The sequence below is a fragment of the Amphiura filiformis genome, chromosome 2 (genome assembly GCF_039555335.1).
Source record: "Amphiura filiformis chromosome 2, Afil_fr2py, whole genome shotgun sequence".
Classification (NCBI taxonomy): Eukaryota; Metazoa; Echinodermata; class Ophiuroidea; order Amphilepidida; family Amphiuridae; genus Amphiura; species Amphiura filiformis.
In genome coordinates, this window is record NC_092629.1 from 26130099 (window position 1) to 26145342 (window position 15244).

Below are 15244 nucleotides of genomic sequence, written 5' to 3' on the forward strand. Positions count from 1 at the left end.
TTTTGAAATTCGCAATGTAATACACAAAATTGATATTTTTGATATTTAACAGTACTCGAAGTAAACTGTATAAATCTGATGATTTCTACCTAAAGTGTATGTAGGTGGGATGAAAAGCCGACGATCAATTGAAAATTTTGACCTTTCGTATTGAAGATATGGATTTTTTCCCAAAACACCAAAAAAAAAAGTAGGTCTTTTGGGGAAAAAAATCCATATCTTTTTTGTCAGCCCTGCAATTTGTCATAAAATTTGTATTATATCGTGAATTTCATAAAATTAAAATTATTTGATATCATAAAGACATTATTCGTATTCAGAATGCAATTCGATAGATCTGATGTGCTCTCATGTCCCACAAACAAAAATGCTGTCGAAACGCTCAAAACGCTCATTTCAGTTCCCTTAAACACTTCGCATCATCAGTGCATGATGCGTCTGTTGTCATTGACAGATATTGACTCCGTGGAAAGGCTTGTAAATGAGGGAGTTTCGTAAAATTCTTTTATTTCAAAAACGGAGCGGTATTGTCAAAATTCAAAAAGTTTATGATAGCTGATATGTTCTTCAACATCATCAGTTATTTCGTCGGGTGTATTACATAGAGATGTCTTTTATTCATTATTTAATAGTCATGATAGTAGAAAGATAATACCGTAAACGTTCGCCTAATGGCGCTATGGAGTTCATGGAAATGAGAGAGCGCCATCCCTGTAAAAGCCGACTATTATCACTGATCATTAAGGATACGTGTAGTTAAAGGGTGAAACCTATCGATACATATTATGAACAAGATCAAACAAACTTGTTCATGATAATTCGGTAATCATTCACCTGATACGTTGTGGCCCAGTGAGCAGAGCATTAGACTATAGTGCGAGGATAAAAAGAACTTGTGGAGAAGATTGATGGTTCGAATCTCATGCAGTAATTTCTGACAGATTATGATATTGTCTGTCAATGTTTTTTTCTGATTTGAGGAAATGTTATTCTCTATTTTCTTGATGTTATCTTTAACATTGTTTATATATTTTTATTATTTTATCTTTTATGTGTCTTTTTTCATGATTCTTTGTTTTTCTATAGGTTTTATCGTTTCTTTTTCGTTGTATAGAGTAACTCAATCCATTGAATTAAATGTTGTCATGAACCTATTTGATCGTATAGGCATTTGTTATGTGTGTGAGACAAACTGTCGCGAGCGACAAGTCTTTCAATTCGGGCGGGTGTCCTTGCCTATGCTTCAGTGGTCATAAGAGGTGTATCATTTTATTCGAAAGGGGGTCCCAAATACACGGGGTCATAAATTCTTGGGAAGAAAAATAGGGGGGGGGGGTCATAAAATGTTTCATGACCAAAATGTAGGGAGTCACACGATGACTCCAGATAGTGTGTTTATTTTATTCAAAAAGACTGATTTCAATACAATTTTGGGGTTGGGGATCATAAAATTTTTGATGCCGAAATAATAATAATAATAATAATAAAGACAGATTTAATATAGCGCCTAATGCAAATGCCTCTAGGCGCTTTACACAACCAGAAACATATTAAAATATCTTAAGCTACAAACAAAGAAAATTTAAGGGCCTAACAAATACAATTTTTTTTTTTTTTTTTTTTTTTTTCATTTTAAATAATAAACAAAATTTTAAACACAACAATATAAACAAAAAGAAAAGTCATAATCCACGCCGCTTCCCATGAGCCAAAAAAAAAAGCAAGGAGGCACGACAAAAGGCACATATGAAGTGACGAGGAGAATGACTTTAGAACATATTTCATAATATCAATAAGCACATAATAAGCAAATAAAAAAGTAAATATACACAGAGTTTAAAATAGAATTGCACTACAACCCAAAAAACAGCATTTCGAGCACACCACCGCATAAAAACAATCAAAAAGCTGTGACCGGCACAGACGAAAAAAAAAAAAAAAAAAAACATGGTAAAAGCCCTGGAGAGGAGAGGTTGCCAGCACATCACTCTCAGCAATATTTGACTAAATATACACAGAGCAATTATTATCACAAAATACAACAAAATACAACGAAATAGGGGGTGCGCAATTTTATTGACGCAGATTTTTTGTAAATTTGAAAAAAAGATAACCTCTGCCCCAATAATCCCTAGCTATATTTGTTTGAAACTGTTCCACGGAGGATGTATCATAATACTATAGGCTCAGTCTTCAAATGATATAAATAAAATTAAATGAGTGAACGAACAAAATCATACAACGACCAATAGAGGTTGTGCAAATGACGTATCATCCCGTAAATCTGGCGGACTACTCAAATGCATTCAACAAAAGCATGATTGCATCTACCGCGACAGTTCGTCTCACACACATAACAAAATGCACTACGATCAAATAGGTTAATGACAACATTTGATTGAATGGACTGCATTGCGCCATGATTACGGGGAAGAAACCGGTTCAAATCCTTTGTTTGGAGCCAATCGATTAACGCATGCAAGGCCTCTATAGATAAATGACTGACTATATCATTGAATACTGGCTAGGATTCCACAACACAATGAGAACATGTTATAAGGCGCTTTGGAAGGCACACAATACCCCAATGGCTTTCCATATTATGTGCACTCAACAACTATTCAGTATCGAAGTTACGTAATGTTACTATGTCAACGGGATCACGCGCTTAAGTAATGAACCACAATCGAAACAATCAGTACACAAAAGGCATACCAAAATAGCATGATCGTAATGATCGCCATACAAACAGTGTTACGTAACTACTTCGTGGTCTGATAGTTATATGATGAATGGTCTGATCTACTTGGGTTCGATCCTTTTAAGAAAAGAAAAAATAGCTGATATAATGCATAAATGAATAAAGTAATGTAGTTACACAATTTGAAACATTGAGGCCGTTCTATTTTTCAAAGGCCATTTAACTGTTAAATGTAGTGGAATATATCACTCACTGTAGGTAGCAGGTGGAGCAAATTTTGTCCACGGTTTTTGTTGCCGTTTGTTCGCAGTGCCTATTTATCTAAAAAAATAAGAAAATTAAAATTAAATTTAAAAAAATCACAATATTCGTTCGTAAAATGGGGACAAAATCCAAAAACATTTCTTGACCCTTCTTCACATAAAAGTGGAGGCAGTAATCAAGATTCGAACCAGCAGGCCCTACCCTTCATCATTCAAGGCGCACCCTCTGCCGACTGAGCTAACGGGTCAGACAGCAGAAGGGTGAAATTTTGAACTGAAGAATATTAAAAAAATGTGAAGAATTTACAATGTTATAGAAATATTTACCAAAATAATTTAGGTATAACGTATGAATCGATTTACAAATTATGTCCAATGGTACTTTGAGAAAGAATACCTGAAAAAAACCCAAAACATTTGCTGCTCTAGCAACTTACTTAGTGACCTAAAGTATTGGGTCATGTCACGATTTTTTTTTCTGAGGCATTATGTCCAGGTTGCTCAATTTAACATACACGTATCCTTAATGCTGTTGAGATTTTACAAGGAGGGCGCTCTCACATTTCTAAGAATCCAATAGCGCCATTAGGCGAACGTTTACGGTATTATAACTATACTTCTTTCGCCTCGATTTTTGTCGGACGTACGTGCGTATGTCGCTCGTTGTTGCATTACCGGTACTCGCGCTAACATAGACTGGCCCCAGTCTCGGTTCGGTTCCATCTCTGGATAATGTAACAATAAATAATTACATAATGCCCTATGAAAAAAAAGTCCTGTAACCCCCCCTTATTTTCTTCAATGCCAAAACCCATTCCTCTTCATCCACAAATCGACGCCACTAATTACACCCACCACAGTCAACCATGCAGCAATATAGAAATATACTCGTATTATAAGTGAACGCGAAAGTCCATTGAGCGCTGATTCCGAGACTGGTCCAATATGTTAGAGATCTCCCTTCCAAATATTAGTTCAACGAAGCACGTTGTTTCCGATGTCAATTACGAAAGCCCCGCCCCAGTTTCAATTCAAATATGGTAGCACAAAGCTATGCCGTGGGATGTGACGCAAGATCGGATGGGACACTTGTCAACAACTGAGAGGTATTGAGCTCAAGTGGCACGCGTCTGATAGACCCATGGTACGCGCAATATAATAAAAGGCAAGCACTCGACTCGGACTTAGGCCTATTGTCCATATTGCGTATATTATCGCGTGCGGTTTGCAAATGTTTGCACATTATTTAGCTAGGGAAGCCTTTTCAAATATCCCCGCACTGCCAAGCTGCGTTGATTGGTCGGATACAATATCGTTGTTTTAGTCGCTTACACAAACGTTAATTTAGTGAAAATATGGACGTGGTTTTCGCCAGCCCATTCGCGGCCTGGTATATATTTCTGGGATCGCTGTTTGCTCAAGAGATTAACTTTTATTGGTATTGGAATGACTTATTTTTTAAATTTTTTGCGGTGGAATTTTTAAAAATTATTGTAATTCGATTTGTCAGGAAAAGTAAGTATGTTTTGTCGTTTCAACGAATGAAAACGAGTGAGTATTACCAAAGTTATGTTTGAATTAATATGACTTTAAAAGTTTTAGGTATAGGCCTAAAATGTAACAATAATAGTTAATATACAGCATCATAATGTCAGAAGAAAATTACATCAAAGTATTTGATTACATCACCTATGATCCGGGGTCCTTGACCACTGAACAGCGTGATATCATGTTGATAACAGATCTAAGAATCAAAATCTTCATCATATGGACCATATGTGATGTAGGCCAGTAAAATCAGCTGAAAAGGTCAAACAAATTGCAACATGGAATTTTTTTGCGGAAAACATTTCTATTAGGTGCCCTTATCAATATACTAAAAGTCTACCAAAATCAACCTCTGCAAAATATGGATAAATCGATTTTTTTTTTTCAAAATGGCCTCCAAAATGATTAAAATGGTGGACAAAATATAGAAAACAGACTCACTATGTCACTTATTAGTAATAGTAACACGATTCGTATGCTTCGAGGGTCTGAAATAAGATCAATCACTTTTTCTCACTTGTAAGTTTTCAAAATGGCCGCCAAAATAGCTGGAACGGTCATTATTCCATCACTAAATATGGAATTAAATAATTAGCACATGTAAACACAAACTGATAGTTTGGGACCACAAGAAACCCTCTGTACCACAGAAAAAGGTTTTGACACCCCCAGAGGAACGGGGATGCCCGGTATCACCAAACCCTAACGACATATCGCCCCACCAACGCACGTTTCTTGTGACCCTCTACGTATGAACGTATGACAATCTTGAGAGGTGGAACGCCTAAAACGCGGGTCAGTCTCAGTCCGTGAGAGGTAAGTATTATGCGCTTGGGTATCTCCCTCTCACTTCTGAGTGGGGTAAACACTGAGCAACTCTACTTTATACCTCCCGCGATCTCTTTGATACGCGCAATGTACCCTCTCAGAGCCCTGACTGGCCGTGACGGTTTCATCGCATATACCCCGCAATGAGAACCAGATCAGGGAGGCACAGCGGGTAACGAGTAAAGAACAGGGCATGGTCTGGTTCTTGTCCAAGAACCCAGCCCGGGGAAGGATAGAGACTACCCCAGTGGTGAAGCGTAGGTGGTGCTCGTCTGTAGACAGAACATGTACATAACTGAACAATGTCGACCACAGACCACTGCCATCAAGAACACAGTCTTGAGTGTCAAGTCTTGCAACGAGAGAGGTCCTCCGTGGGTTCGAAGGCCTTGGGTAAATACTGCAACACCAACATGAAGTCCCATTCCGGAACCAGGGAGTGAACTGGAGGTCTTTCTGTCACCATGCTCTTAATGAGGTCCGCAAGTGCTGGACTCGATAAGACCGTCATATACCCCCTCCCCCAAGTCATGATGAATCGCTAAAATGACAGTATTGTATGCTTAAGCGGTACGAGGCATACGGTCCCCGTGGTAAGGAAATCTGTGACTTGTAGAATCGGCGAAGTCGCGAATCGTAATTCTGTCTAGTTGACTGTTGCCTTGCCTTTCAGCAAGGGCAGCAATCGAATATTAATGGCCCGCTGTCTGGACGGACTGGCGGAAGTACGCCAAACAGTCAGGTGGAGGTTATTAATCACCTCCATCTGTACCTGGTGCCGGTGGCGTGGCGGAACTGTGAGAAGATCTACGCGGCATAGACGACTGACTGGTTCTCCCACGAGAAGATCCAGGAGGCGGGAGAACAATCCACTGCTTGGGCCAGAGAAAGCGGCTAAAAGGAGTAATCAGTTCCAAGAATTGGCTACCTTCAGCAGAACCAGAAGGATCATGGCAATGGGAGGGAAGGCATTATACCGAATTTGCCCTCCCAACTCTCCTACATGGTGTCCCGGCCTACTGCCCTTAATCCCGGGTGAAGTAAGGCGGAAGCTAATGGTTATGATGGGACGATCTAACCTCTGAAAGATGGACCGATACATGCATACTACTGAGTGAGGTGCCACTCAATTAGACAAGAGAGATGAGGACTGACCCACCCCGACAAGCAATCAGCGAGTCAACCCCGTCCGAAGCTCCGTACCACCTCCACTGACACTACAGAAGAAGGGACACTGTCTCCCTGCAAATGCTGATAGCTGGGACTTTGGGTGACCCATCCCTGTTGATGTAAAACGCAACGGTCATGCTGTCATACTGAGTTGATTTATTCACCAGGAGAGGCAGGAGTGGGGCTGCCGAGGGACCGGAATTATGAGGCTCTGAGGAAGTATAGCTGTATCTCCCTCGTACATTGTCGTACGCAAGTGGCAGCTCCGAACGCTGGCCACCAGCCCTAATAGGCGAAGCCACACCAGAGCCTGAACCGATGCCGTCTGCCTGATAATCAGAGCGCATAATCAAACATCAGTGATCCTCAAGCCTATAGGAGAGACTCGGACCCTGGCGAAGTATATCGTCGCCCCCCCCCGAATTATTCAAGTGGAACAGTAAAAATAAGTTACAGTCATATTGCAGTCATGTTGACAGTTAAATCACCTTTTCGAATCACCCCTGATTTATAGGTCTTTAGAATCGACCCTGTAGCTCTTTGTGGGAGAAATGTTTGACGACGCTGTATTGAGTGTTATATTAGGACCGTCCATCCAATTACCATTCAAATATTTACTCTAAAGTATCCGATACACATAATATTTGGATCATAACTTACATGTACTATTTTAATACTGATTCAGCTTCTATGGTGAAAAGTTGATTGCCCTGTCTGTATTCACAACTCATAATGAACGTATTTGGCGGCCATTTTGAAATTTTGAACAAAAACTACGCAGACAAATAAATATTTATGAAACGGTAAGGGCATAAGAGCATTTGTAGGTCAAAATGTCACCCAATTCCCACATGGATACTCATATAATATTGATATCACAACTGTCTATTTTTTACGACATTTTGGCTGCCATTTTGAAAAAGTCAACTTTACACATCTTTCGCAGAGGTTGATTTTGGAAGACTTTGAGTATGTTAAAATAGAGACTTAAGAGATAAATAAATTGTCTTACTTTATTAATTTAATAACTTCTATGTTATAAATAAAATGACACATAACGTAAGTGAAGCTACTTTCTATCTTTTTTATTTGATTCAGTCAAAACACACAAGAGTGAAGATTGCAGTGAGTAATCAGTCCTTTATAAATGTGCTTGCCACCATCTATCATATAGTAAACTATACATTGCGAATTAATATCAAATTATTTTAAAATAAAATGTACATGTAAGGTGGGTTTATATTATGTTATATGGCGAATTAAAGGAGTATTTCGTGATCCTAGCATCCTCTTTTTATGACATTTTTCAGTAGATATCCACAAAAAAGCTTATTCTAAAAATTTCAGTTGATTCCAATTTCGCCTTTGCGAGCTATGCATGATTATGTGTAGACAATGTGTTGTAATTTCGGGTGAGTTTATATTATGTTATATGGCGAATTAAAGGAGTATTTCGTGATCCTAGCATCCTCTTTTTATGACATTTTTCAGTAGATATCCACAAAAAAGCTTATTCTAAAAATTTCAGTTGATTCCGATTTTGCCTTTACGAGTTTTTAATGCATGATTATGTGTCTATGTGTTGTACGAGGGGGTATCCAAAAGTTTTTGACATCACCCAGAAGGAAAAGAGCTATAATGATGACATTTTGTCAGTGTAATCACTGGTCCTTATGTACATTATGGTCCAAAAATGGTCTCATTAGTATGTTTACTTTCTTTACAGGTGGCGCTAGATGGGCAGTATCGTGGGTAAAAAGCTGAAAAGACAAAACAAAAACAAAACAGAACAGAACAATTTAGAGAACAATAATGAATTAATAATAATGAACAATAATGAATTAAAGAGTTGACATGAGATTAGGAGTTAATGTTTTCTGCAGTTTCAGTGTACATGTTCTCACCGTTGATGGTTTGGTGGACTGTCATGTAACATGGATGTAGTAGCCTAAGCCGTGATCCTAAAAATGCCTTTCACATTGACCAAAACTAATTACAAGACCTCTTCTACATTGAGGCTGGCTTTCCCTTTTAAAGGGAATTTTTATTAGAAAGATTGCGTGACTCCAAATCCAGGCGGCGGATGACATGATCGAGCCGGCAACTTGTGAAACCGCCCGGCCGTATGGCATTTTCCAATATACTCGGTTAGTTTTGTGGGGTTCATTATCGAACCCCAACGGTTTTAGCTTGTATTTATATTATTTATCAACATAGGCCTATTTGTTTGTGATATTTCAAGCGTTTTAAAATTTCAAAATAATCCCATTCAATTACACGGTTGACGATCGAAATTTACTGAATTTAGAGAATGCACGTCGTACACCACCTGTCCAAATCCGTAAAAGTGAACTCCCACGAAATGCTGGGAGCTGGAAGGCAAATTGCTTACAGACTGGGAGGGTCCATGTATTGGGTTGATTTTTAATGCTATGTAATCTATATTACCAGTCGTTCTCCATGGACCCGAGGGAGGGTCTAGCGCTAACATAATCCCGCAGAGCGTATACACGGACGCTGACGTCACTATGTCACTCGAGGTCAAAAGAAGTATAGAATAATAATTATTTGTCTTTGAGTTCCATATTTTACATTTCAGGTTGCTAATTATGGACTAGGAGGACATTATAAACCTCACTATGACGACTACGAGGTTGGTTTACTAAATCCCCTGGACCTAGTCTTACGGCACCATGTGATAGTTGTGTGCTGCAATAGGTGCCGGTGACTCTTTGTGTCGTTCTATTGTAGTTTATTTAAAAAATGCTGGCATATGTATGGGAAAACCCCCAGTGCTGCCCCGCTACATCTTTCCTACAGCATGCTCCACCCTATCATAAAAGCCGCAAGCCCGACAGGGCTGAGAGGCCGCTGACTTCCATATAGTAAAGACTTGCAACTAATGGAATTCCAATATAGAAGAACCCCGCAGGGCATGAAATCCCCGCGGTACTGCCCCGCTACATCTTCCCTACAGCCTCGCTCAACCCTAACATAAAAGCCGCAAGCCCAGCATGGCTGATGTCGCTGACTTCCATATTGTAAAGACTTTCAACTAATGGAATTATAATATAGAAGAGCCCCGCAGGGCATGGAAACAAGGTGAATCCCTGCAGCCACGCTACACATTAGAAAAAGTTGGAGGACATCTCCCATTCACCCGTGTGTGGTGAATTGACTACGTAATGATCACACACTCAAGGGTATGGGCCAACTGCACGTATCCACTCCTTTCGAAAGCCGTATATTGATAAACAAAATATCACAATTAATATTGATTTGGTATCTTCATATTAAAATGTTTTTAAAAACTTAAAAACCCGACTCAGGTACCGATCTAATTTCAACCAAGCATTTCACTGTTTAGTAGTGAATCAAGGCCCGATAATGCCATTGAAAATACATGTACCATGCATGCAGCGCTGACAAGTACAGAGAGCTGTGGATGGCGGCATGCTACCATTCATACCACAGTTCATTCATAAAAAAACTCACTCGATAGTATCGAACATAAGGTATATTCGAGCCAAATTTGGACACCATCCGGGTATTTTCCCTTGATGTACCATGCAATAATCATAAATATTGGTCGGACACCACTGTAATGCCATATTTGGCAACCAGACCAATAGTGCTCCAATTTTATTGGCTGTGGACAGCGAGATGTAAATTGGGTGATGATGTCACACCTCATTAGAGTTTGTCACCCGGTCTATGGCAACTTGTTGTAATGAGCATCGCTCCACCCAAAGATAAATTCCGCAAGCCCGGCATGGCTGAGGCTGCTGATTTCCATATAGTAAAGACTTACAACTAATGGAATTCCAATATAGAAGAGCCCCGCAGGGCATGAAAGCAAGGGTAAATATAGCAATTTGTGACACCACGAAATTATGTGTAAATTGTTAAATCAAGCATCACGGGGGTGTAGGGGAGTTAAGGCTGGAAATATAATGCCCCGGGTAGGTTCTCAGTGAAAATGAGTGTACGGGGATGTGCGACAGATTGGGTGAATTTTCAGCCATTTAGGTTAAGGGTTTCAAATTCGCTTCTTTGTTTTTCACAACTTCATGAAATAAGATAACCAGTGGCGGCGGAAGTTTTAATATTTAGAGGGATGAACATATTTTGTTTTGGTCATTGCGCCGGAATCGCGCGAAAAATTGTCAATATCAGACTATTTAAGTGTAAAATGAAGACAGATTTTGCTGCGTGATGTGCCAGTGCGCGCAAATTATTGCAATTTTACCCCTATTTTGGCTCAAAACATACCGTTTTTTGACTTCCATAATAGTAAAGACTTACAACTAATGGAATTCCAATATAGTTTTATACTGCAGTTTTATACCGCGCTAATTTTATGAATCAATAATTATTTTGTCCTTATTGTGGCTCGTTTCAGGAAGGTGTTGTAGAGGGGTTAGTAGGAATGGGCAAAAGAATTGCAACAGTGTTATTTTATGTAAGTAACTATTTTCTTTACCTACAATATTTTATGTTCGGGAATGAAAAACATGAGGAATTTTCAGTGTTTACGATTTTTTTAGTATTTGCATCACCTCATGTCCAGGTATACATGTACTTCCGTCTGTTATATACCCGATATGTCTTCATTTATCGTGGTGTCTTTTTTATAGACATTTCTTGGAATAATTTACAGTATCGTATTACATGCACGAACATATTGGGCTATTCCAGTTGAAGAGCAAAGACCCCGTATGGAGGTCATGACCTTAATTAATCTCCCACACAGGGAGTGTGAATTTCAAGCAGGGTTACCTGATCCACCTCCTGTATCCATGCCTTCCATGGTAGTGTATGAATGTCAGCTGGAATAGCCTATTTTCAGCCCATATGGCCCACCTAGCCTCAACACCACTCCAACTCCTACATTAATCCCGGGATTTCGGTAATAAACCTGCTAAAATCCCGGAATTTCGGTAGAAATTTGTTGCCTAAAACCCAGGATTTCAAAATCACAGGATTGCCACCCTCCGAACAATAACCCTAACACTAACCCTAACCCTACCTAAACCCTGACCCTAATTCAAGCTCTGTCGAAATCCCGGGATTTAGGCATCCCATGATTTCGGCGCTGTATACACCCTTAACAAAATTATAGTGTGTATAGAGCACTGTGTGTTGACGATAACATACCTGCCTCTAATTGGTCAATTACATGATATCTTCATATTTTAATCACCAATCAGAATGGAGCTTTGCAAATAATTCACCCCAATCGGCAGGTAGTTCTCATGGGGTTTTAATTAATCTACTCATTTTATTGATCGCGAAAATTTACTCCGCTCTACATCGTGTTTTGGGTTGATTAATAATGGTATAGTTACCTTTTGAAGTTGATTGGATGGAGTGAGCTCTCCCTGTTTTTGAAAGTCTAACATTAAAGTAACCCAAGGCCAATTCTATACCTTTCACAACGTTTTCCTTTCCTTTTATTAATGATCTAGATGTCCGATGTGGAGGCAGGGGGTGCAACGGTATTTATCAACGCGGGATTAAGAGTACCGCCCGTCAAGGTATGTATATTGTAAAACCATGCTTTTTTGACTTTGCGATCATTTTGAGGCTCGGCTCAGCGGACAGCAGTAAACCTATTTGATTTTGATATTACCAAGGATTCTCGAGTAATAATATACTATAGGATAAGCCACACGTTTGCGCAAATGAAGTTAGTCACACACCCAATGCACGATCATGCATGTGATGGCATGTGATGGCATGCGCTGTGTAGTAGTGTATCACCTGTGGAAGAGGTGATGCATGTTTACGTCATCGTTTCAAAAAGAATTAAATGGCGAAAAATGACGAACAATTGGTCGTTTCTTTTTATTTCTATAATATTGTGAAAAACCAAATAGCTGAGGAGTTAGCTCAATAGGCTAGACAAATATTCTCTGCGATGACCCCATGATGAGACTGGCAGGTCTATGCAGCAAGCTACAATGGGTGATTTACTTCAGAAAAAAATCAGTGTAACACATTGCACAAAACTAAGTCCATTTTCTATAGATAATTGAATGTTTATTGACTCTTGTAATAACCCAGCAAGGTGTGTATAAACCTGTATAATATATTTTCTGTTACAAAATAATAATTGTGTTCATAAAAGCAGGGCGATGCGACAAAATATATCCCTGACAAAAGCTAGCAAGACCATCATGGCTGTGTAATTTGTTTACTTTAGTGATAAGGCATCTTACATCTCTATAGAAAATTATAAATTTGAGATGTTGCCAGCATTCAATAATAGTGGACATTTTGATACAATTTTGTCTTAGTTATAATAGCCAAATTTGTTTCCTGTATGTGGCTTTAAAAAAATAAATGCAAAATAAAGTTTAAAAAAATTGTTTTCCAGAGTCAAGACGCAGGTATAATCATTATGCCTCGTATCACGTATTTATTGTCGAGTAAGTGCAGAGTAGGTTAGATATGAATATTAAAATAGGGATAACCATCAAAATTTCATGTTGACCCTATTGCTACAAAAGATTGTTTTCTGAGTAGAACCAATCAACAGAAGTATTTTGGTGGTTAAATGGTCAAAATCGGTCAAAAACTTTTCGAATTATGAATTATCAAAGTTTCCCATTCTGACCGGTCATTGGAAGGAAATAAAATGACAAGGTCCAAAAATAGCAGTTGGGAGCAAAATTGGCATAAGCATATATTTACCTTTATATATTTCTTTATTTTAACATATTTGCAAACATGAAACAAGCATATTGTGAAAGTATCAAAGGGTTTCTTATGAAATGGCACTTAACTAGTCACTGGCATAACTTATTTTTTCAAACCAAGGCATTGAAATCATGCATTTAGAGGACATTTGACAAAAATCATCCAAGATAGCCGATATGGCACAAAATCAAAATTGCACTAAGTAGGTGAACTTTTTTTCACAACTAAGAATTTCAATGTTATTGGGTTTAATATGACCAATTAGTAGGTGTATGTAAACAAAATCTTAAGTTTTGAAGGTCATTGACTCATCATTCACAACAATAGAGATTATCCTCATCATGCTCATGTGTATTCCTGTAGTATTCCTCATTCAAACCAAAGTAGCACTCAATACATTATGAGTATCTTTGTTCAAACCAATTCAATGCTTGACCTCGGAGTTACCTGCATGACTATCGCGGGCTATTTTGAAACAGTTATGGTTGCACATTCAGGTACTTCTTTTGAAAGTCCTGAACAAGGTATAGCCAGCAGCAAGTTGTAGATGTTATAGGCCTAAATATAAGAAAACGTTTAGGGTTAAGATCAGGTGAACAATACATCGAATGAGCACGAAACTTCACATTTATGTTCAGAAAGGTGTCTTCTTAACATGATTTGAAAGGAATATAAAAATTGAAGAAGCTGGTGATTTAATTTGTAACTCGAGATCTACTTGTTCAATTTTTTAACCTTTTTACAGAGGGTATGATAGAGGTATTACTGGCAACTCTGCCAAATTACAGCTCAGTAGGCCACGTTTTTCACCTGATCTTACTGATTTGAATATTTTGTGCCATTCTTGAGCAGTGCTAAACTCAGCCACTGGCAATTAAGCGCACTGTGGCGATGGACCAATTTTGACTCGCACTTACAGAAAAACAAAATAAGTTATGTTGCTGTAATTTGCAAGATAGTTACAAAATATAATTGGCAGTAACTTCCCCAAATTTTACAGAAAAATATTGAAAAATAAAAGAATGAGATCAATTTAGAAATGTATGTGCAAGCAGTGCACAGTTGAGCTCCCTGCATGTCTATGGGAGTGTTCTAATCAAGTTGATGGTTCATTGGTCATCCCTAATTAAAAGTACGATACATGATTTACCGACAAGTGACTCATTTCGGAATGCGATCATGAATTTTGAAGAAAAAAAAAAGTTTCCACGGGCTTCGTTGGGATTCGAACCAGCGATTCGGAATTTCCTTTGATTACGCGTCTAGCGCTTTACCGCACGTCCACGGTGGCAGTTGAATGGAGGAGTGTAATGATAAATGATAAATCTCATAATGCCATCTTTAGCCTTTTGTTTACTAAAAAAAGACGCGTTTTGTAAAGATAGATTAGCCGTTTTATGCATAAAGAGCACGAACGTTTGGGAAATGTTTCAAACAAATAATAAAGACACTGATGTGATGATGAAATTGCGTAAGTCCGAGAAATATCTGCGTCGCAATGTTTTGTTTTGGTTTTAGGAATGTGACCTTAAAATTTACGACTTCATGACATTATCATTCGAAATCAACAAAAGATATTTAAACTGTATAATTGTCTCATTCTTTCTCTAGAATGTTTTGCACATGTATGTGAAATAGCTTCAACAATGGTAAAAACAGCCTTGACCTAAAAAAGGGCGAGAGGTACCATATTTACCGATTCAGGCTAAATTTACAATTGATATAAAACGTTTGTTTTTTGATCGATTACAAAAATTAATTTTTGTCATATAAAGAAATTGTGTCTGGCGTGAATTACACTACAGTTTTTTATTCTTAGGGCTCTTTAACTTCTTCAAATAATTTTTTTAATGATAGCGTGAATCCCCTGGCCCTCTATAATTACGCACAAAAGATCGGGTCCCCTTAAACCAAAGCAGCTCAAAGTACTATACACCTGATCCGTGAACTTTGTCTTTTTGAAGACAAATTCTTGTTTGCTTTATTTTCTTCTTTGAGACCAGTGAATGATACATAATTTGCATTTAGGCCT

General features: G+C 38.3%; 1 protein-coding gene across 1 annotated transcript in view; it reads left to right on the plus strand.

Moving 5' to 3' along the window:
* LOC140135747 (prolyl 4-hydroxylase subunit alpha-1-like) overlaps nucleotides 1–15244 on the plus strand; it is a 39961-nt gene that overhangs the window by 21002 nt on the left and 3715 nt on the right. The window contains exons 9-11 of the mRNA XM_072157361.1: nucleotides 9110–9163; nucleotides 10913–10972; nucleotides 11979–12047. Of these exons, the coding sequence (XP_072013462.1) occupies nucleotides 9110–9163; nucleotides 10913–10972; nucleotides 11979–12047 (183 nt within the window). The remainder of the gene's footprint in view (nucleotides 1–9109; nucleotides 9164–10912; nucleotides 10973–11978; nucleotides 12048–15244) is intronic.